Genomic DNA, 23522 nt, shown 5'->3' on the forward strand with positions numbered 1-23522 from the left:
TAGGTCCTGCTGCTGGATTTCCTCCATACCGAGTGCTGTGTTCTCAAAGGATCTCAGTACAACTCACAGTGGGTGTCTGTTGGCTTTCAGTCCACCAAACTGGTCTGTTCTGGGGCAGTCTACCTGCAGTCCTCTTGGTCTGAGCTTTGCAAGCTCCTGATCTCATCTGGATCTGGGTGACACAACTGTAGGTTGGCCTCAGCCCTGTGACAGCTAGCTGGAAAGCCAATGAAAGGCTCTTCAAGGATTCCCCCTTGGTGTAAGCTTCCTGCCCTACTCAGATGCATGAGACAGTCCTGGAGACTGACCCCACTCTAGGGTCAGTCACACAGCTGCTGTTCCTGCTCCTTACCCAGTACACAGCAGCCTCAGGCCTACAGCCACTACTTGTACTCACCTACCACTTACCCTAGGTATACGTTTTCCCTCCTCAGTCTGCAATGGATCCGTGATGCAGTTCAGTGATGCTAGCATCTGGCTCCTGTGTCTGTTTCCTGCACAGAGTTAAGTCTGTCCCTTCTCTCTCTAAGACCTTTTCTTACCCCTGTGAAGATCTTTAGGCCTCAGTTAAGTCCCCATGACAGGCTAGTTCCTTTTCCCAATGTCCAGAGACTTCTATCTCCCTATGCAGACCTGGAATGGAAAAATGATTCACTGGGACTTCCCTTGGATTTCCTGATGAAGAGTGATTCTCTTCTTAGGTCCTTCTTAGAGTAGTTATGGGGAGGAGTGATGGCCTGTATTGCTTTCTCCTACTCTATCATCTTTCTCTCAGGCAATTTACAATCTGTTAAAAATAACAAGTCTATTTAGGATCACTGGATTTTAAAATGGCAAGGGACTTAAGAAAAGATCTAGTCCAGCAGCACTTACATTTTTTGGTCACAGGACCCTTTTATACTCTTTTTAAAAAAAATTAAACAATTTATTTATTCATTTTTAGTTTTCAATATTCACTTCCATAAGACTGAGTTTCAAATTTTCTCCCTGTCCTCAGGGTGGCGTGCAATCTGATAAAGGCTCTACTTACATGTTTATATTAAGCATATTTTCACATTAGCCATGATGCAAAGAAGAATTAGAACCAATGGGAGGAACCACAAGAAAGAAGAATCAAAACAAAACAACAAAAGAAAAGGAGAACAAACAGCATGCTTCCCATCTGCACTCAGACATCCATTGTTCCTTCTCTGAGTGTGGATAGCATTTTCCACCATGAGTTTTTTGGAGTTGTCTTAGATCCTTGCACTGCTGAGAAGTTAAGTCTATCAAAGTTGGTCATCACACAATGTTGCTGTTACTGTGTATAATGTTCTCCTGGTTCTGCACACTTCACTCAGCATCAGTTCATATAAGTCTTTTCAGGTTTTTCTGAAGTATGCCTGCTCATCGTTTCTTATAGCACAATAGTATTCCATTACATTCATATACCATAGCTTATTCAGCCATTCCTCAATTGATCGGCATCCTCTCAATTTCCAATTCCTGGCCACCACAAAAAGAGCTGCTATGAATATTTTTGTACATGTGGGTCTTTTCCCCATTTTTATGATCTCTTTGGTATACAGATTTAGGAGTGCTATTGTTGGGTCAAAGGGTATGCACAGTTTTATATCCCTTTAGGCATGGTTCCAAATTGCTCTCTGATCCTTTCACACTCTTAAAAACCCATTACAGGTTAATATAAACAACAATGTAATGAAAGCTAATTCTATTTTACAAAACAAAAATAAAACTAGTGAGAAATGTGGCATTGTTTTACCTATTTTTGCAAATCTAGTGTCTGGCTTAATTTTTGTTCTTCAGCTGTGTCCAACTCTTTGTGACCCCATTTGAGGTTTTCTTGGCAAAGATACTGGAGTGGCTTGCCATTTCCTTCTCCAGCTCATTTCATAGATGAGGAACTGAGGCAGGGTTAAGTGACTTGCCTAGGTTCACACAGCTAATAAATGTCTGAGGCCAGAGTTGAACTCAGGAAGATAAATCTTCCTGACTCCAGGCCCAGCCCTCTATCCACTGTGCCACCTAGCTGCCCATCTGGCTTAACAGAAGACAGCTAGATTCTCTCACATTTGCTTCTGCAATCAAACTGTTGAGATAATGTAACTTGGGCTGAAGTTAAGTATATGAAGAAAATCTGGCCTCGTGGATATATTCCTGGAAAAGGAAGAAGTATTTTGAAGGGCAAATAATATTTTAGTATTATTATGAAAATAGTTTTGGCCTTGAGGACCCCTAGACCAAACTTTAAGAACCAATGATCTAGACGAATCCCTTCCTTTTACAGAAGAGGAAGCTGAGACCAAGAAAAGTACAGGGGCATGTCCAAGGATACTGCTAGAAAATGGTAGCATTGGAATCTGAATCCCAAGGTCTTTGGGGCTGTAAAACTTACGCTCTTGGAACTCAAAATGTTTTCTCAACTACCGCCAAAACATTTAATTACAAATTACTAAAAAGTAATTAAGTTACAGAGTTTTTTTCTAAACTAAGAGAACTCTCAACTAAAATATATTACAAAGTAATTCAAAGTTATTTTTAGGACTAATGCTCCTCCAACTTAACAGTAATTGAGACTCCTGGCTAGGGAGAATTCTCATCTCTTCTTAGCTGCTAAATGCTGGCAATTGGCTAATGGTAAAGATTTTAAAGACCACTTTGCTACATCATTAACAAATCCCAGATGACAGCAGCTATCAGTTAATTGACTGTATCTTTGAGTTGGAACAGAATGATTAACACAGAGACAAACTATTTTGCTAATTGCTATTAGATTTATAATGTCTGCTCAGGCAGCCATTATAAAATGCTAAGAAAATATATAATGCTACAGCATTATATATCTCCTGTTCAAGGATATCATAGTCATAGGTTAATTACCAACTTTAGGTGAAAGTATCAATTGGTTCAAGAAATAAAAATAATGAAAAATAATAATTTTTAAATTACTGGAATTATAAAAAAATTTTAAAAAAGCACCCACTACGTAAACTTAGTGACTTAGAAGTGATAGCACAATTTCAAAATAGTAAAAAATATAAAAACAAAAACCCCCCAGACCCACATTTCAACCAAATTCTTAACATCACTTTAAAGACTGCTAGTTCTATTAAGGAAAACATGAAGTAAACCAATTTCTAATACTGCTTAGTTTCACATTTAGTTATGTTATGACTTATTTGGAGTATAAAATCTTGTTATTTTCTAATATTATCAATTTTCCCCCAATGCTATCACAAAATTAACTTCTTTCCCTTCTCCTAAATATGATACTTAAGCATCTGCTGTATTCTTAAAGAGTGAGTTTATTAAACCAGCAGCCAATTTTTTTTTTCTGGTATAACTTTAATATCGCAATGGAATTCAATGAAAAAACTGATTCATTTAATAGAAATTTGCTTTACACAAATGGAACTAAACTCTACTAGAATGCAGTTAATTACATTAACCAAAGGAAACCTCGTATAAATACATCATTACATTGCATAGATTTCTTTTTCAATGTTATATTTGATTTTAGAAGTTATTACCGTTTTTAAAGTAAACATCACATAAAAAACTGATTATGTGCTTGTATAAAGTTATAGTTAACATTTAATTGATCACCAAATCAAGTACTTTTTTTACAACTGGAGAGGGGAGAGTTCCATGGTAGAAATGTTATTAAGTGTACAAACTTTTTTTTATATTTAAAATGTTGTACTTAGCAAAAGAAGATTGGCCATAGATGACATCGGGGAGGATACAGAAAGAACTAAGGCATGGAGGAATTATTTGCACGAGTGGAAAGAAAGCCCACGCTAATAAAATCACAGATCTTTTTAAAGTGTTGAAGGTAAAATATAAATATTAGAATTCTAAGACAGATTAGCGATAATAAGGAAGAAATGAGTGCACTGCTCTGGAGAAACTGTCACTAAGATGACAAAAGTACTTAAACCCCATTTATTTCATCATCCTTTGGTGAAGTCTGTAGCTCAAGCATGCATATTGTCATTTCACAGATGAGTAAAACAAAGGCTCCAGGAACAGTGGGGAGTGGCTAGAACCAGGAAGATCGGCAATACTGACTGGATGATAAGGAGCAAGTCATGTAACCTCTTACTGTCCCAGCCAACTCTCCCAGACCAGATACTGACCTGGGTTAATAGAAGGAAAGTAATGGACATTTAAGGTCCTACAGTGTGTGAGGTACTGTGCTAAGCACTTCATAAATATTAATAATAATACAGGCTAATATTTCTATAGCTCCTACTATGTGCCAGCACTATGTTAAGTGTTTTATAATTATTACCTCATTTGAGAGGGGCAGCTAGGTGCAGCAGGTGGATAAAGTGCCCAGGCTGGATTCTAGATTTGAGTTCAAATCTGGCCTCACATACTTAATTAGCTGTGCGACCTTTGCAAGACACTTAACCCTGTTTGCCTCAGTTTCCTCATCTATAAAATGACCTGGAGAAGGAAATGACAAACCACTCCATTATCTTTGCCAAGAAAACCCCAAATAGGGTCATGAAGAGTCAGACATGGTTGAAAAAAAGACTGAAAAAAATCCTGTTTGACCCTCACAACAACTCTGGGAGGCAGGTGCTATTATTATCCTCATTTTTATATACGTGACTTGCCTAGGGTCATACAGCTATTAAGTATCTGAGGCTGCATTTAAACTCAGCTCTTTCTGACCCCATCCAAGTCCAGCACTCTATCCTTTTCACCACCTAGCTGTCTTCATCAAAAGTTCCCTAAATCAATGAAATCACAGGTCCAAACCTGCCCTCTCCCCTCCCAAACAACAACCACAACTGTAATACCAAACTCAGATTCCTTAAATGACCGGCTGAAAGTTACAGAGTGGTGTGAACTCAGGTACTCTGACTTTAAGTGGACTGTTTTCCCCATTAGGGTCTAGTACCTATAATTTCCTATATCTTGTTACAACCATTTGTACTCATCCTATCTGTTGCAAGATCCTGGCCAGAGACCTATCTTACTATCCTTTCTCATTTATCTTTGTATTTGCCCTAGGGCACTGCAGATATTAAGATCTTATTTAATTACTAAATCATCCCTGCAGATTTTAGACCTTGCTACACCTCTGAAGAAATTAACAAAGATCTTTGGTAAACGGTGACAATAAAATTAGCACCAGCTGAGTTTTCCATTTTTGCAGACAGTTTCTGGTTATATGTAGCCACTTATGCCTACAACCTACTTTCCTCAGAAACTTAATGAAATTTTAAGCTAACATTGCACCCCTTTTTCCATTTTGCTTCAATCCCAGGATAATGTTTGGATTATCTCCACGACTGTTTTAAGAGACCTCCTGAAGCCATCACTCGGGTATATGAAAGAATGAAGGGAGAAAAAAATTTTCCTTTTTCAGTTACTGAATAGAAAGTGACATAAAATGTAAGGAGAATGAGCTGGTTTTTCAGCAAGCTACCTCTAAAGGAGGAGAAAAAAGCAAGATTGGATTTTTAAAAACAGCTCTTTTTTCTTAAGTATATTTTCCCCCAATTTTTAACATTTTTATTTAAAATTCTGAGTTCCAAATTCTATCCCGCCTTCCCTTTCCCCCTCCTCAGATGGTAAGCAATCAGATAGAGGTTATACATACGCAATTATGTAAAACATTCCCATATTAATAATTTTGTACAAGAAGACTCAAAAGGAAAAAAAATGAAAGAAAGTAAAAAATAGCATGCTTCAGTCTGTATTAAAACATAGTCAGTTCTGTCTTTGGAGGCTGATAGTATGTTTCATCATTAGTGCTTTGGGATTATCTTGGATCATTGTATTGCTGAGAAAAGCTAAGTCATTCACAATTCTCCACTGCACAATGTTGCTGTTACTATGTACAATGTTCTCCTGGTTCTGTTCACTTCACTATGCACTGGTTCATTTAAGTCTTTCCAGGTTTTTCTGAAATCATCTTGCTCATCATTTCTTATAGCACAATAATATTCCATTACAATCATATACCATAGCTTGTTTAGCCATGTCCCAATTGATGGGCATCCCTCTGATTTCAAATTCTTAGCCACCACAAAAAAGGCTGCTATAAATATTGTTGTACAAATAGGTCCTTTCCCCTTTTTTGGATGTCTTTGGGATACAGACCTAGCAGTGGTTATTGCTGGATCAAAGGGTATGCACAATTTTATAACCCTTTGGGCATAGTTCCAAACTGCTCTCCAGAATGGCTGGATCAGTTCACAACTCCACCAACCATGCATTCATGTCCCAGTTTTTCCACATCCCTTCCAACAGACAACATTTTCCGCTTTTTGTCACGTTAGCCATTCTGATAGGTGTGAGGTGGTACCTCAGAGTTGTTCTAATTTGTATTTCTCTAATCAGCAGTGATTAACAGTATTTTTAATATGACTATAGATAGCTTTAATTTCTTTGTCTGAGAAATGCCTGTTCCTATCTTCTATTCATCAATTGGGACAACCACCTTTTAAAGCCTATGTAAATATCTGTTTCCTTATTCACTGTCCTTCCTTCCCCATATCTCAGTTCCTAGAAGGTGCTCAGTAAATATTCATTGAAAGAATACGTATTTCGTCCATCTTTGATTTTCATTCTACAAATCACAGAAAGGGCAAAAGAAAGGCACTTGAAGCCCTGGAGCCAGAAAGTCCTGGGCCTAGTCTGACACCTGTTAGCTATATGGCACCAAGTGGGTCAGCTGTTTCTGGGCTACTGTTTTTCACCCTTTCTCTTAGAAGGAGTTTATACACCCAATCCTGTTAAATCCCAAGTCCTAACAAATATGTAAAAGAGATTTGGAGCTACTAGGGGCCTGAGAATTCCTCTAGTCAGAAGAAAACGGAGGCCCAGAAGTTAAATGACTTGCCTAATGATATTATGGTAACCGGCTCAGTTCAAATGCTGGTGTCCTACTTTCAAAGCCAGTAGCCTCTATTCCCTCTTTCATGTAACTAACTCATTATAAAAACAATGTAACAAACCTATTAGAATAAATTTTTTCTTAAAAACCACTTGGGATTATGTAGATGATTAATTACAGTAGAAAATGCTAAAAAGGATAAACCCTCAAAGCTGTAACACATTGATTTGTATCCCCAAGATAAAATGCTCCATTGTTTCAGGGTATTTCTACTTAAGAGACAAGGGATAAGTTCTTTGTACATCTTACCATGGTCACAGAGCTAGTAAGTCTATCTGAACAGAACTGAGATCCAGGTTTTCCTGATTCTAAGTCTAGCACTACTCATGCCCCAGTGCTTTGGGCAAATCATCCATCGGTGATGACTTTTTAATTCTTCTTTTGGGCTTCAAAGAAATCAGTTATCCTTGTTCTCTAAACAGCTTTACCGGATCTACCCATGAAAACAAAACAATCTTTTATAATCTCATATTTACATAGCAATCTCTGGTTTTAAAAGCCCTTTATATTATCTTGTTTGATGCCGGTAAGAACTTTGCTAAGTTGTGCCATTATTATTATCATCATTTTACAAATAAAGAAACAGCAGAAAAAGGTAACTTGATCCTCTGGATCTAAATCCTTTGCTCTTTCCACTACACCCTAAATAAAAGTATGCGCGCCAGTGTACACACACCCCCTTTCCAGCTCCAGAATTCTCTCTTCTCAAGACCTCTCCTATCTTAATTAGTGAGGGCCTGAGTAGCTCTAATACCACAGGCACTGATTGTCTCAGTCCCTACCAACAACTCACCAACCATCCTACTGCTGTACCTTCAGACCAGAGACCACACCCAGTCCAGAAGAGTACTTATATATCGAAATGGCCTCACTCAAGCTTCACTGACATTCCAGTTACCTTCCCCTACCCTGCCCAGAAACTAGGAGTTTCTGCATCTCTGTACTCCACTCTCCCACATTCTGAAACCATAATCAATACCGACATAGCTATAGAAAAGGGTGTGTCAATCTACTCCCTTTAGACTCTACAAGGCTTTTTATTAAACCCCTACTATGTGTCCTAGAACAGAGAGTAGTACAAAGAAAGGCAAAAACAAAACAAACAAAACAAATCTAGTTAAGTCCTGGTTCTCAAGAAGCTCACAGTCTAAAGAGGGAGGCAACAAGCAAATAAATTTGTCATCCTGGGACCTTCCCAAACCAAAATACCCTACCCCAGCCTCCACTCCACTGTAAGTGAGGTCTCCTCCATTTGAATGTAAGCACCTTCAGGGTAAGGTCTATCACAGCTTTTGTATGTGTAAGACCATAAATTAGCATAGGACTAGGCAAATAGTCTGGGCTTAAATAAAAGCTTTTTCATTCATTCAGGAGCCTGGAAGAGAAAAGGAAGACTGAATTTAAACAAGGTACTTCACATTTTCCTATAATAGTAATGCAACCAAAATAGTCTCTAAACAGCTAAGTAACAGGAAATCCTTATAGTTTACTCATGGAACTGACTCTGAGGTCCTCAGTCTTGATGGGTATGGGATCTGGACTCCAAAAAGAAAAAGCTCTGGACTTTCCACATGGTTAAGTCTCAGGCCAGCATGAGGCTATAATCCACTCAACTGGGCTTTCATTGTAGGTATACCCAATCTCCCAACTCTGTTCAGTAACTCCCTCAACCCCCTCACTTCCCACCCTTAATCATATCTAGAACTCCATACTTTCTTGGCCACACAGTCGAGATCCTTAGAGTTGTGTTACCTCACAGTCACCCCAGCTTACTGGCCACTCCCATCCAGATCCTCCCCTAGACCCCTCCTCACAGTCATCTCAGACTACTTGGCCACTCTTAGATCCCTCCCACAGTCTTTCTGTATATAAGATCCATCTTAGCCACCATTAAGGTGCTCAGATTCTTAAAATCTGGCCAAGGGCTCAGATTCTTAAAATCTAGCCAACAGCACAGACTCAGTAGGAATCTTGTTCACCCAAATCAGCGTTCTAATAAACCTTGTCTTTGGCTGAAATAAGGCTTCGGTTGAAACAGCAAATTATCAGGAAGAGTAGCTGCTAGAAGTAGACACATGGAGAGTAATAAGATAGAAATTCTGACACCCTGACATAGCCAGTAGAAAAGAAAAATTATAAACACCAGTCTGGGGTACTCACTATAAAGCAAGCAGGACTTACTAGTGTATTAAAGCAAGGTAGAATAAATGATGCTTATGATGACCTTGATTCTTAACAGCAACTCATCTTTACGTAGTAATTTACAATTTATAAACTACTTTCTTCGGAACATTTCTGTGCAGTCATTAGATGAGGCAGAACCTAACTGGTGTCACCAGTGCTAAGTGAGGCTGCCTTCACAGGTCTCTGGGTAAGAGAACTTGTTGCTCTCTGCAGGACTTTCTAGCAGGTTCAATAGCCACTATTATAACCTCAGTCATTCCAGGTAGCTAGTTAAGCCTTCAAAGTGGCCTCAGAATGCACATCAGAACCTCATCAAGTAAGTATTCTGAGCCTGCAGTCTCTGGATGTCCAGTGTGATATGCCTCAGAAATCTAAACACGGAATTATTCCACCTAAAGGAATAGCTGCACTTATCACTTGGTCTGTCCCAGAAGAGCTCCCTCCCCAATACACTGGGCAGTGAAATTATGTATTATTCTCATTTGCAGAAAAGAAAACAGGCTCCTCAAGGTTGTGTCTTATGGTCAGTGAGCAGTAGAGGGAAGGCATAAAACACAAGTTTTCTAAATCTAAGCCGGTGGTCTTTTGATTTCAGTTACCCAAAGAAATTGTTAAATTATGCTCAGAACATTTTGCTCAGGAAGGTAGGGAAGACATTATAGAATACAAATGTTAAAATCTGGCAGAAAGGGATAAACCCTGGGCTATCTAAGACACTTAAATATCTAGAAGGGCTATACTTCCCCAGGGAGTTCAGATAGCTAAAGTTTTACTATGTAATTCAAGGCACTGGGAATCACATAGAAGACTGGGAATGTTTCTAGTAAATGTACTCATGGACACTGCTACGATCTCATCCTTTGGCACCACAGAAGACATAAAACAGGATTCTGGAATATAAAGATGGGAGGAAGTAGAGATGAATAAACTTTTGAAATGCACTTCTATAGTTGATAAAAACAAATGTGCTATCATCATGGAAAGGCAGCAAAATGTTTTCCTTAATAAATAAACATTTTTAACTAGTTTATAAAATTCACTATAAGTGATGTTTCTTTGAGACATCCACCTTATCACTGAAAATGCTATTTAGTTTAGCAACATGTATACCGAAATCAAAGTACTATGTTTCCTAAGTTCAAAAGAGGCTGAAACCTGCTATGACTAGCAAAGACATTTTTAAAAGAATAAGATGAAAACTTCATGATACTAAACTGTGCTCCCTTCATCCCTATGCCCCCCCTGCCCAGCCTCCCTTCTGCATGTATGGAGACTTACTCCATCCACATGTACATGATCACCCCCCCCCATGCCTTTCTTCCCGGACAGTCTGGTTAGCTAGCTAGGCATGTCACTAAAGGTGAAATGAGAAAGGTATTTTGTCATAGAGATAATTTCATGAAATTCCTTTACTTCCTTATTATATCTTTTAAGTACTTGGTTTTTATCCCACAGAAAATTCTTTTGTTAGTATTTTACAGCTGAAGTTAAGGCCAATAAGTCTTCTGTAGATGACCTGGTAGACATCTGAACGCTTCGGGAAATGTTAGGAGTTAGGCAGAAGTAAGCACTTCTTTCTCTGCAGCAGAGGAGAGGGTGTTTGTTGAACCCTGAATGGTTGGTAACCATTATCAACAAATTTGTAAGAAATCACTATCTATTTAAAAACTTGTCATATTCTATTTAAATATATTTTAAGAAGTTAAATTCTGGTATAGATGATATTATCTTTAAAATGTAGATAAAAATGCTTTGTAACCATAAAACCCTATTATAAGGTGGCACTCCGAGGATTCAGGTTACTAAAAGCTGCAAGATGTAGAATACAGTGGCTAATTAGCAAACCTGACCAAGTAATATGTGGATAAAACAAATGGTCAGAAAGCAAGAGCAATGCTAAGACTTCAACCAAGCAGATGGAAGACTAGCTACCAAAGGGAAATCAACGATTTTTAAAAAAAGAGATTTGTTATATGTTGACATGCAGATGAATGTGTCTTTTTGGTTCTCTCAGATAGTCAAAAGATGCAAAAAATTCATGATATTAAGTTTAATTGTTCCGTGTATTTAATTAGATTCTAACTTGCATCATAATCACTTGTATAGTTAACTGTATAATCAGGAACTGGTTTCCATCTTTACAACCCCAGTTTCCACATGCATAAAGCAGGTGATTGGCAAATGCTTGCTGAATTAAACTCAAAGGGAAAATGTACAATTTCCTCTGAAAAGTTGTAGGTGAGCACTTAAAGTTTTCTTTCCTACTAGAAATTCTTAAGGTTCCTCTAAGTTTTGAAACACTTGGCTTTTCACAATAAGAAAAAGTACCATTAGAAAATCAGGATCTACCACCTACTATTTCCAGGGGGAAATTTCATATTTAAAAGGTGCATAATCAGTGAAGAAGCATTTATTAAAGTGACCACAATCAGGCACAGTACTAACACTGGGGATACAAACAGTCTCTGTCCTGAAGGAGTGAACAGGTTAGGTGGGGAGGAAGAGAACATGCAAACAATGGTGTATATGCAAGTCTATAGAGTGTAAAAGTGAGGTCATCTCATATAAGAAAGGTGAGGGAGGAAGAGAATGGGACTAGGAAAGACTTTCAGCAGAAGGCAGAATTTGAGCAGAGCCTTGACTGAAGTCAAGAAAGCCAGGAAGCAGAGTATTACAGGCATGGGAGACAGTCGGTGAAAAGCAACAGAGCTGGAAGATGGACTGTCATATTTGAGAAGGAGCAAATAGGCCAGTGTTACTGGATTGCTGAATATGTGTCGGGAAGTCAATGCCAAGAAGGCTGAAAAGGCAAAAAGGAGTCATTTGGAAAGGGCTATTGAAGTGTATTGAGTAGGGGGAAGGGGGCACAGTTACACCTACACCATATGATCACTTTGATAACTAAGTAGACACATGGAAGTGAAGGCAAGAGGTGAAGAGGGCCTGAAGTCACTTCTCACCTGGCTGCACTATTCTGGGACACCTCTGACTTCTCCACTACAACCTCACCATCCCTCAAGGTCCTATCAGCCGAGGTACTCTACCTCACCACTATCCTCTGCCTCTCTGACTGAAGGATAGTAGAGCCATGAATGCCCAAACCTCCACCCAGGGAGGGAGCTCAGAAGTTCTGGTTTTCCTTTCTTCCTTGCCCCTGCCTCCCTCAGATTTTCAATTTCCTTTTGTGTTGTCTTCTCCAATTAGAGAGAAAGCTCCTTGAGGGCAGGGACTATCTTTTTCCATATTTCTATCTCCAGCATTAGCAAAATGCCTGGCACTCAGTAGGTGCTTACTAAATGTTTACTGACTGACTCAACAGGGTGGTGGTCATGTGAATGGAGAAGGGGATGCATAGACAGATATTGTGAAGGTAATAAATAAGATTTTAAAGTATTTGATGATACTGGAATGGGGCTCAGGAGAGAGATCAGAGCTGGATATATATATCTGGGAATCACCAGCAGAGGGATGATAACTACAGACCTAATTTGTGAATAGCTATGGATGAAATCTATAATTAACACCTTTAATTTCTTTAAATATAGTGTTTTAAATACAGCAATTAGTGATTACTTAGTAATCCAGTAAAAGACAAATTGTTTTTAAAAAAGAGATCTTTTGAGGAGGAAATAAAACAACATAGGAAAGTAGAAACTCATGGTACATTCTGTTTGATTCAAGTAATTGGACATATTAAAAATGTTACTATTTGGTTTGAGGACCACCTCCCAGCCACCATCATCATCTACTGTAGTGGCTATTTGCATAATTTATAGCCCTAGTGCCCAAAATTAAATAAGTTTAAAAAAATCAATGTAAATCTTATAAACCCAAAGTGATTGAGGCAAATGAAATTTAATGACAGAATTTTGGAAGTAGCAGAGGTCGTAGAAAGCCATCCTTTCTTTTTTTTTATACAGGAGGAATTCAAACCAAAAAAGGTTAACTTAATTTAAGGACCAAAGTCTCCTGACCCCAACTTCAATGCTCTTTATACAATAACCGTGGATAAGTAATTACCTACTTATGTTATTCTGTAACTAGTTCCTAGAAAAGGTGAATGTTAATTAAGATTAAATCACTTCTATAACCACTCAGAATATAAAAAATGCACCATAATACTATACTCTAGTTCTATATTATAAAATAGTTTAAAATTTTGAAACAAATTATAAACACAGCAAAACTATTTAAAATTCCAAAGAATTATGTTAACCTAATACCACGAATGATTATAAAAATATCGATTAGTTACTATAAACATTTTATTTAAATTTTCTGGTGTATGATTAATACATGTTCACTTACCGTAACATTTCTAATGGATTTGTCTCATGAACCTGATTGCCACACTTTGGGCAATCATTACTATCTTCAAAGTGTTGGACTATGCAAGTCTTACAAACTAGAAAAAAGAAAAAGGGTTGTTAGATAACAAACAATAAGCAATATTATACTATCATTTAGATAATGTTAAGTGAAATTTAACTGAAAATATTTCTTAAAGAATATACTTTCTTTTTCAATAAGGATTTTTTTCATTCTTTGCATATGTATCCCCAGCACCTAACAATGTCTGGCACACAGTAGGTATCCAATAAGTGCTTGTAGATTTACTGATTAAACAGTCCAGGTCACCTGTTACAGTAGAGTACGATTTATTATACTTTAAAGGCATCTTAGAATTGCTACACTGTATCTAAACTTTATTAACAGGGAATTCTATGGCAATTGTATAAGAATATATAGCTACAGTTATATGTATCACACATACGTAAATTTTTAGCTGTACTTACAAAAAGAAAATAATCTACATACATCATTCGTAATCAGCAACTTGGAATTTGCACAAAAGGGTGTATTTTTCTGGTTTCAAAGCCACTGGCACACCTAAACTACAATCAAACAAAGCAATCTATTTACTAAGCACTTCACATGCCCAGGGCTGGTGAGGTACTAGAAACACGAAGACAAAAATGCAGCAGTGCCTACTCTCAGACAGCAAACTTCTATCAAGGAAAAGAACTTTTACTCACGAGTACATAACAAATATACAGAAGGCAGCTTGGGAAGGGGAACGGCAGAAGCAGCTACGAGGGTCAGGCAAGGCTGATCAGTGGGACAGCCCTGAGGAAAGGAAGCTGGGGGTTCTAGGAGGCAGAGGTGAGGAGAGCCTGCACCCCAGGCATGGGGGGGACATCCTATGCAAACGTACACGGAGGAGAGATGAAATGTCGATCATAGATGTGGAGCTGGAAAGGACTTCAGAGACCGCTTAATTCAACTGAGGCCCACAGAAATGAAGTGACTTTCCCAGGTCACAAATACAGTGAGCCAAGATTCAAACCCAGACCCTCTGATTCCAAGTCCCACACAACTTCCACTGTCTCCTGTGTGTGACAGGCACATGAAGGGGCCTGTCTGGCTGGACTACAGAGTGCATGCAGGGGGATAACATGTAAAGATAGAGTCAGGTTGCAGAAGGAGTCTATATTTTATCTAGAGGCAATACAAGGCCAGTAGAGCTTTCTGGACAAGAGCTGTGACGAGTATGGACTGGAGACAGTAGGGATGAGGAGACCAATCAGGAAGCTAATGCAAGAGTCTAGATGAGAAGTAGCCAAGAGCTGAACTAAGGTGCTGGCCCTGGGAATCCAGAGAAGAAGGGTGGTGCAAGAGATGTTGTGGAGGTAGAAGCTTGGCATCTGACTGGATGTGGGGGCAAAGTAAGAGTCAAATGTCAACAGTGACTGAGGTTGGGAATCTGGGTAAATGGAAGACAGACTCAAAAGAAACAGCAAAGTCTGAAAGAGCATTGGATTTGGGAAGAAATATTGTAATAGCAACAATAACTAATATTTATGTGGCATCTTAAGGTTCACAAAGCTCGTTATGTATACGATCTATTATCTCACTTGACCCACATGACAACCCACTGAGGAAGGTGCCATGTTCTGGACACATATGCAGTTAACACTTCTACTATAATTGTACCTGAATGGAAGCAATAAGAAGTGTAATGTAGATCATTCTCCATGCTCTGATCTACCTGGATTAACCTTAACTACTCACCTCACAAATGAATTCCAATGGTTACAAGAGGAATCATAGCAGAAAGAAAGAACAGTTTGGCAGAGCATATCACTATGAATGAGAAAGGTCAGTGGGTTCACAGCATCTTCTTTTATCTTTATCTGGTTGGTTCTTACCTAGCCTATAATAAAAACAAGTCAACATCATGGCAGTTCGTTCTGTTCTTGAGCCCAGTGCCCATACTTCAACTGAGGACAACTTTTTCTCGAAATTACTGTAAAGAACTGCATACTGTACTATTTGTGATCCATATGGCCCTTCATCTCTCTTATACTGTAGAGCAAACAGTTCGCATCACATCTCTGACACCTGTGCTTTGCTACATACTGTCACGTAAAGTCTGTTCACAAAATAAAATCTTGCATATGCAGTACTCCATTTCAACTCTTTTTTAACATGAGTAATTGACCAACATTCCCATCACATAAACTTTTCTACTCAAAAGCCTCAAGTGGTTTCCCACCACTGACCTAACAAAGCTATCATTTACATAGCATTTAAGGTTTACAAAGTGATTTACGTACATGACCTCATTTGAGCTTCGTATTAATCCTCTGAGATAGGTAAAATGGATATTTTAACCCCATTTTAGAGACAAAGAAACTGAGGCTCAGAGATGTCACAAATCTACTAAATATCAGACCCAGGTCTTACTGATGCCAAGTTCAACATTTTGCCACTAATAAAGCAAATACTCTAGATCCAGGCATTCAAGACCCTCTACGTTCTGGCTCCAACATACCATTGCAGCTTTGATACCCCTCATGCACATGCACCATGCTCAAACCAAAGTGGACTACATTTGTTTTTCTGTTTTCATCCTTTCCTACCTCAGCTATCTTTGCATATACTATTACTGTCCTTGCCTGGAACGTACGCACAATACCCACATGTTAAATATCCCTGCTGTCTTCAGTGACCAATTCAGACACCACCTCTGTACCCTCCATCCTCTTCATCTCAAATGTTCTTCCCTTCTCAAACTTCTCCTAATACTTTGGCCCTGTCCATTTATTCTTCTCTCACTTCCCTTTATATCACAATTATTTCCATACATGCCATTTCTATTTAACTGTAAGCTCTTCGAGAGTAGGTTCTATACCATACTTATCTTTGCATCCTTAACATCTAGCATTTTGTCTCCACATAGGCACTTAATGGTATAATAAATGTTTAGCAGCTTATCATCTGTCAACGATACATTTCTTCTCTCGCTACATTTGATTTCAAAAATGTTTTGGCACTGCTTCATGACCAACATACTTGCTCATGACAAACTTACTTGCTCAATCATTTCCCCATTTATCTGTAAGGACCCACCTTGATAATGTTCCTTATATATTCATTTTGCTTTTACAAGATCCATCAAATCTTATCTCATTCCAACCAGTATACTATATGTTGTATGAACCAGTATAGCTTGTATATCATATGAACTGGCTCAATTTTGGGACAGAGTTACTAAATACAGCTAAGTCATCTACTGAAAAAAGATGATATGTGTTAACATTATGAACATCTATTAATTATTTTCTTTTGAGATGAATGTCTTCTTACTGTTAAGCCATGGTGTGAGGAAAAGTATCAGGAGATGGACTATTGAGAAGGGCTCCAGCTAGGACACTAGAAATTCAAGTACGGGGTGTGTATCAAGGTGAGGCACGTAAGTCAAGAGCCTAAAAGGTCTAGCAAGGTTTAAAAAGACTGAAAAGCATAGCATATCAGAGCAGGCAATGTGTTAAACATAGTCATGAAGTATAGACAAGTTTCTATAGGCACAGACGAGATTCTAAGGTTAAGGCAGGAAAAGATCCAGAGTTCAGAGAGTCTGAGGCAGTAGCACTAAGGTATAGGAACAAAAAAAATATGCTATGGTCCTAAAGCAAGGAGGGGTTACCGTTTACCTTTTGCCAGACCATCCTTGTTATGTGTAGGTAGCTCTGGGCCCAAAGGATTGTGATAACCAAAAGGAGAGTTAAGCAACTGCAACTCTACTTTGACCCTGTTTGGGAGAGGTGATAGGATTATCAGTAGGTTATCTAATTGGCCCTCTAACCAAGAAACATCCTTGGCTCTTTCTGGAGCCCACACCTGTCAAGATAGGTGACAAAGGAAAGTCTGGTCTTTCACTGCAGTATTGACTCTCTGTGTAGACTTCCAAGATTAATCCCTCGGCCCCAGTTCTTAGTGTCTATTTAATAATGGAGGCATCCCCAGATTCTCTTGAAATAAAGGGTTTTGTTAGATCTAATATTTCTCTCCTCTGTTCTATGATTAAAAGGGGAGAAGGGGCAACTTAGGCAGTGAAAAGTCTCTTAGTGAGGCATAGAATACCAGCCACATTGAGTCAGTACAGAACAGCAAACTTAAATACAAGAGAAATCTGCTACATACTTGGAAAAGGTCAGTATTTGTTGTTGAGATTTACCAAGTGGTGATCAGGGGATAGCCACATCTTGTCCCTTGAACAAAGGAGAGGTCTCACACAGCAGCAGCAATGTACCTGACCTTTGAAGACTTGTTAAATCTTTCCTAGCTGAGGTCAGGCCAGAGCAGATCCTGCTAAGGCGGCAGCCGCCACCGTGAGTAGTAGAGCTAAGTGAGGATTCTGGTATGGGGTGGGGAAAGGGTGTGCCATGAAGGACTCTCTTAGGTCAAGGTATCAGTGGAGATGTCACAGGAAAACTCCATGAAGGATGGCAGACCTGGGTGATCAGTTGTCTTGCAAGTACTCCAGAAAACTCAATGAAAAGAGTACTGCTTAAGTATCTAGTCCACTGTCTTGGTCAGACTACAAGTGCGGTCAAAGATCAGAAGAGCCAGCAGGATTTTTGAAATGTGTGAAGTGAAGAGGAAATAGTGGTTAAGCATTCTTAACCTAGGGTCTCTGAACTTCAAAAAAGTTTGATAACTATATTTCTATATAAATAATTTCTTTAATAATCCTATGTATTTCATTTTATGCATTCAAAAACATTTTAAGAAGGGGTTCATCATTTTCACCAGAATGCTAAAAGGATCCAGGACACAAACAAGGTAAGGACCTCTATTCTAGAGGATATACTAAGGGCAGTTACATGAGGAGCACTCAGTAGCAACTATTCAGGGGCAAAGTAGATAATTCAGTCTACAAGTTAACTAATTCAATTAAACATTTTACAAAATATTAGAGTTGGAAATAATCTTGGGGAATCATCCACTGTAGTCCCTGTGGATAAAAAAAAAAACTGAGGCCAAGAGACCTTAGGTCACAGAGCCAATTAAGTAGCACAGTCAAAATTCAAACCCAGGTCTTCTGACTCCAAATCCGCTATACCACACTGCTAGGTGCATACTATATATAAAGAAAGATGTAACAAAGTCTCTGAACTCAAAGATTTCATAATGCAGTCAGTATTAGAGAACAGTTTTTAAGGAGTGATACAACCAAAATCTTATGTCAAGGGTGACAAATGACTGGGTTATAAGGAAGTAGAGTCAGTAAACACTCTTTGTCCTAATAAAGAAGGGAAGTATAAACAGAATGTGATAGCATAAGGAGGTAGTAGTAACAAGATCAAAGAAAGTTATTTTTTAGGAAACAAGAGCTGAATATGATTTTAGCATGTAGGAAAGAAACCAGCAGAGCCTTCAAGATCATTGCACCATCAATTGAAAGTTAGAAAAGACACCAGAGACCAACTCATCCAATACTGTCATTTTATGGGCACAAGCAAAATGGTCCACACCCTCAGATGCAAAGTTTAGAGATGGGAAGGACTGGGATCAGGGATACAATGGAGTAGTCAGCCTTTTCAAGGAGGGCCATCTCTTCTGCTAACCCAAGTAGGATACATGAGGGCACAGAAAGGTACAGAGGAGAGTTGAGGGAATTTACGCTGAGGAAAAGTATGAACTTGACAGGGATAAATCCAACACAAATTCCAAAGATGGGCTTTCTCATAATCCTTGAGTGGCTGGCAGTAGCTGCAGTAACCGAGAACATGGCATAAAAGCTTGGTCACCAACACATGAACATGGAATCCTAGGTAACCACTCCACATCTTGCCAAAATGAGACAGACCATCCTCTGTGCAAGTTCTGAAAGATTACAGTATCTTGCCAGGACAATATAGTAAATCAATACATACAATGGCTCAGGAAGAAAGAAAAAGATATAACATATACGCCTCCCTGGAAAAAGGTAGTCCTGGAAGCTCAAGGATTCCCCCTGGAGGTCTTTCAAAGACAACACGCAACACATTAAATAGCACTTGCTGGAGTGAAGGAATGAGATGCTGAAAAAATTAGAAGACACCATAACATACAGGGGTTCTCCAGAGAAGGATCTCTCCTTTTGTGAAAAAAGCCTACTTGGATGTTACATGTGACCAAACAATAAGTTAAGAGCCTAAGAAGTATACTGAAGAAAAAAAAAATTGAGACAGGTGTTGCAATACTTCAGAACAGGCAGGAGTCTGAGCATAGGGAAGCAAGCAAAGATTAATGGATCAGGACGAGTCTCAGCAGCCAGGGCAGGCATGGGAGATAAAGAATACTAGTTAATCTACAATTGAAGGGCAAGGGCTGCTTGACCTCCGACTTCTTTTATCCTTTTCATCTGTGAAGAGCCCCTTGGCCACAGATGTTTAACTGCTTTCAAAGGAGCACTGAACCCAGCTCCATTGAGGAAGAGGCAGAAGTGATGAGATTACTGGGTCTTATGATAGGATATTGTGAATGGGAAGCTGACTAATTCTGTTATTGACATTTGTCTCTCAGCAGAAGGAAGCAAATGTCAGTAACCTGAGTTAACTTGAACAACGGAATTAGCTATGTTCTCATCTAGAATTAAGTTTAAGGTCTTCCTAGATACAATTATATAGGCTCTCTGGTGACCTTTCCCTATATTTACACAAGAAGGATAACTGGTTGAATAGTTTTAAGTTTTAAAAGATCTCAACCTTTTTTCTTTGTCAAAAGTGTTATCTCTGATCTTCTCTGATTCACTAGAACGCATGGTGATGATACATATCACCAAAGTTTTGTGCTAGGCGTTTTAAATAGAGGTTTACTTCTTCTCTTGACATACTCTTGTCAGGTCATCCAGATGAGCATTTTTAATATTTCTGTTAGACATTATATACTTCATACTTTTTCTCAAACCCCTGCCAGTTCCAAATATTCCTAAATGGATTCAATTTACTACAGTAATAAAGGCAGCTACGGAATTTTCAGCACATGATACAGTGTAAAGAGTACTGGATTTAGAGACAGAAGACCTTGGTACGAATCCCAACATTCGGTATGTGTAGAGGCAAGCCAATTAACCTCTGCAACTCTCAAACATGTGACAAATGGAGATATCTGCCATACTTAGCGTACTAATATTATTTCTATTGATTATCTTTGTCTTCAGCTTCCAATGTCGAGATGCTTTGTTATGGTCTCATGTTTTTTTCAAGCCTTTCCGAGTTTTCCTTTTTCTATGAAGCACAGACTTCACAAAATTAAATTAAAATGTGCACTACCACATATGACCAACTTCCTTCTTCTAATGGCAGTTATTATTAACAATAAGAAAGCTCAATCTCATTTAAACAAACCTATAGTCATTATTTCTTCTAAATGAATCCTACAATCATTTTCACAAATGGATGTTTTCTGATGCAATGCTTCGAACACTTAACAACACTACATCAATGATCAGATTTCAAGTGTAACATGACACATGACACGGGTATGAGAGGGAACTCCACTTCCCACCTCACTTAATGTAAATACAGAATGAGACAGCCAATTCACCTGAGAGAGGAGGCAGCTGCAAGCAGCATGACTCTTTGAACCAGAGAAGAGTGCTGGCTACAGACTCAAGAAAGCGGACCCAACTAAAGAAACCCAATTAAGTGAGTTTGCCCCTCTACACACAGGGAGATGCATGAAGAACTCTATAAAGAGAGAAAAAATTTCAGGCTCTCCCTGAATTATCAGAAGTTGTGAGTTAACCTTGTCCACAAATCTATACTCCATGTGTGCCTCACTACCATAATACGTAAGTCTGAGCCCACTCTCCCCATGGTTTTATATGAACCCTTCTTACTATATCATCTTAGTAAATGCCTTTGCTAAAAGCTAATTAAGTCTACTGATTGATTGTTAATGGGAAGCCACCCATTAACAATGGGGGCTCACGAGATAAAGTGGTAGAAGTAGCTAGCCACAGGGGAACTCAATCCTCAGAGGACCCATGTCTCAAATTTCAATGCAAACTGAAGGATTAGCTCCAGAGGGGAGGTTACACACGTATATTGTACAGAATCAGATTAGGGAAGAACGTGTTAGATGACCTGGAACAATTTAAACTAAAACAAGAATCCCTTCAACAACCTATTGGAGAAGTGGCTGTATTATCCAGTATTTGTTTAATGACCTCCGGGTAGGGGAAGCTCACATAAATTTATAGTGAACCCAATCAGAATTGTCCCATGATTTTCTCCACCTCTGTTTAGCAGTGAACGCTGGGAATGATTTAAGGATGAGGCTTGGCAGGGAATAACTGGCAAAAGGACAAGGGGGAAAAGGACTCAAGAGGACAGTGTAGTGTTGAATTGGTTCACCAAGGCATCAAGATGGAGAAAAGAGGAGAACGACTAGTGCAAGAGAGATGGTGTGTGAGGGGTTAAAGGTCTGGTAGTCAGGCTACGGACAAAGAGCAGGGTTTTGTAAGGGAAGGCAGAGGGAGAGGTGAAAAGCCAACAGGTTATGGTCAGTTAAAGGGATTTCAGAATTCCTGAACGTGGATGTGGTAGACTTGTGGGTGATGAGGAGATCAAAGGTATCGCCATTTTAGTGTGTGGCAGAATTGTAGCTCATGGGAGGTGAGTAGGTTAGGAATGGTTCAAGTCCCTCTGTGTAAGGGCAGAAGCTAGGGGGTAGAGAAAAATTATAAGCTAAGTATCAAACTCAAGAAAGGAGAGTGACCTGGAGATCTGCAGAAAACAGCTACTAGGATTCTGATTCGGTGAGAAGATGAACAGCCATGAACCTCAAAGGAGAGGTTACTGAGTGACGGAAGTCGGTAGAGAACCTGAAAGTGGGAACAGGGAGCAAGGAGAATTGCCTCACCAGAAGGAAGCCATGTTTCTGTAACAGCTAAAAGACAGGAGGAGTGGGAGAGGAAAAGATTTAGGATGAAGGGAAGTTTGTTGCCTACAGGGCAGAGTGGAAAGGATGGGCGGTGTTCAGTTGGAATTTGGGGATTTTGAGGTGGGAGGGTTTGGGGGATGGGAATAAGGAACTGGGTGAAAGAAGACGGAGAACGACATTCGGCTGATGACCTACAAAGGTTTTAAGTCACGGGGATGCATGTGTAGGGTATGACTAAGACTGTTCATCATCGACCTCTTCCTTATACTCTCCTTTAGGATCACAGATAGAGGTAGAAGGATCCAAGATGCCACTGAGTCTGACCCTCTCATTTTACACATAAGGAGAGCGAGGCAGAGATGTTAAATTACTCGTCCAGGGTCATACAGCTATCTGAGTGTCTGAGGCAAGATCTGAACTTGTTTTTTCCTGATCCAGGTCCAGCGCTCACTGTATTCCCTACAAGACTTCAACTTCTCTCCAGTATACTCTAACCACAAACTCCTACAAAGACTATTTTTTGTCTTTGCTCCAACTTTCCCAAACATTCTACCAATCCCTGTCTATCATCCCTGGTCTGGTGTCACTTTCCTCCTTTTCACAGTCTTGACCTGTGAATTAAGGAGGTCACTTTTACATTCTCCTCTACACTCAAATCAATTCAAAAGGCAATTATTAAACATAGAAACCAGAGACAGAATGTTCTGCAAGGAGCTGCACCAAGCTACTTTGGCTGCAATACAGAGTGCATGAATGGGGCTAAGATGTAATCAGTCTAGGGAGATAAGGTGTAGCCAGATTTTAAAGGTATTTAAATTTTCAAAAGAGAAGTTTGTATTTTATCTTACAGGAAATGGAGGTCAATTAAGCCAGGGAACTGATTCAATATGAATTCGTATGAGGAAATGAGAAAGAGAAATCAAGTATTATGAAGTTTCAAATCTCAGAGACTAGAAGGATGGCAGTACTTCCCCAAGTCTTCTCTTCTCCAGGTTAATATTTTCCCCCCTTCAACTAGCATGTTTTAATATCCTTTACCATTTTGGGTGCTATATAGTTTTATCAACATTCTTTCTAAAATGTGATGCCTTGAACTAAACGTATTTACCCAGAAATAATCTGACCAAAAGAGGACTATCATTTCCCTAGTCTTGGATACTACGGCTCTCTGTATGTACTCTTAAGGTGCTATTAGTTTTTCTAA

At 39.0% G+C, this 23522-nt stretch overlaps 1 protein-coding gene across 13 annotated transcripts in view; it reads right to left on the bottom strand.

Annotated features, from left to right (window-relative positions):
- Positions 1-23522, bottom strand: part of PCGF5 (polycomb group ring finger 5) — a 135529-nt gene that overhangs the window by 41406 nt on the left and 70601 nt on the right. For all 13 annotated transcript variants that reach the window (XM_078151004.1, XM_020964115.2, XM_020964113.2 and 10 more), the window contains one exon: positions 13409-13505. In XM_078151004.1, coding sequence (XP_078007130.1) covers positions 13409-13505 — 97 coding nt within the window. The remainder of the gene's footprint in view (positions 1-13408; positions 13506-23522) is intronic.

The sequence above is a fragment of the Phascolarctos cinereus genome, unplaced genomic scaffold (assembly GCF_003287225.1).
Source record: "Phascolarctos cinereus isolate Bilbo 61053 unplaced genomic scaffold, phaCin_HiC Scaffold_3;HRSCAF=262, whole genome shotgun sequence".
In the NCBI taxonomy this organism is placed as follows: Eukaryota; Metazoa; Chordata; class Mammalia; order Diprotodontia; family Phascolarctidae; genus Phascolarctos; species Phascolarctos cinereus.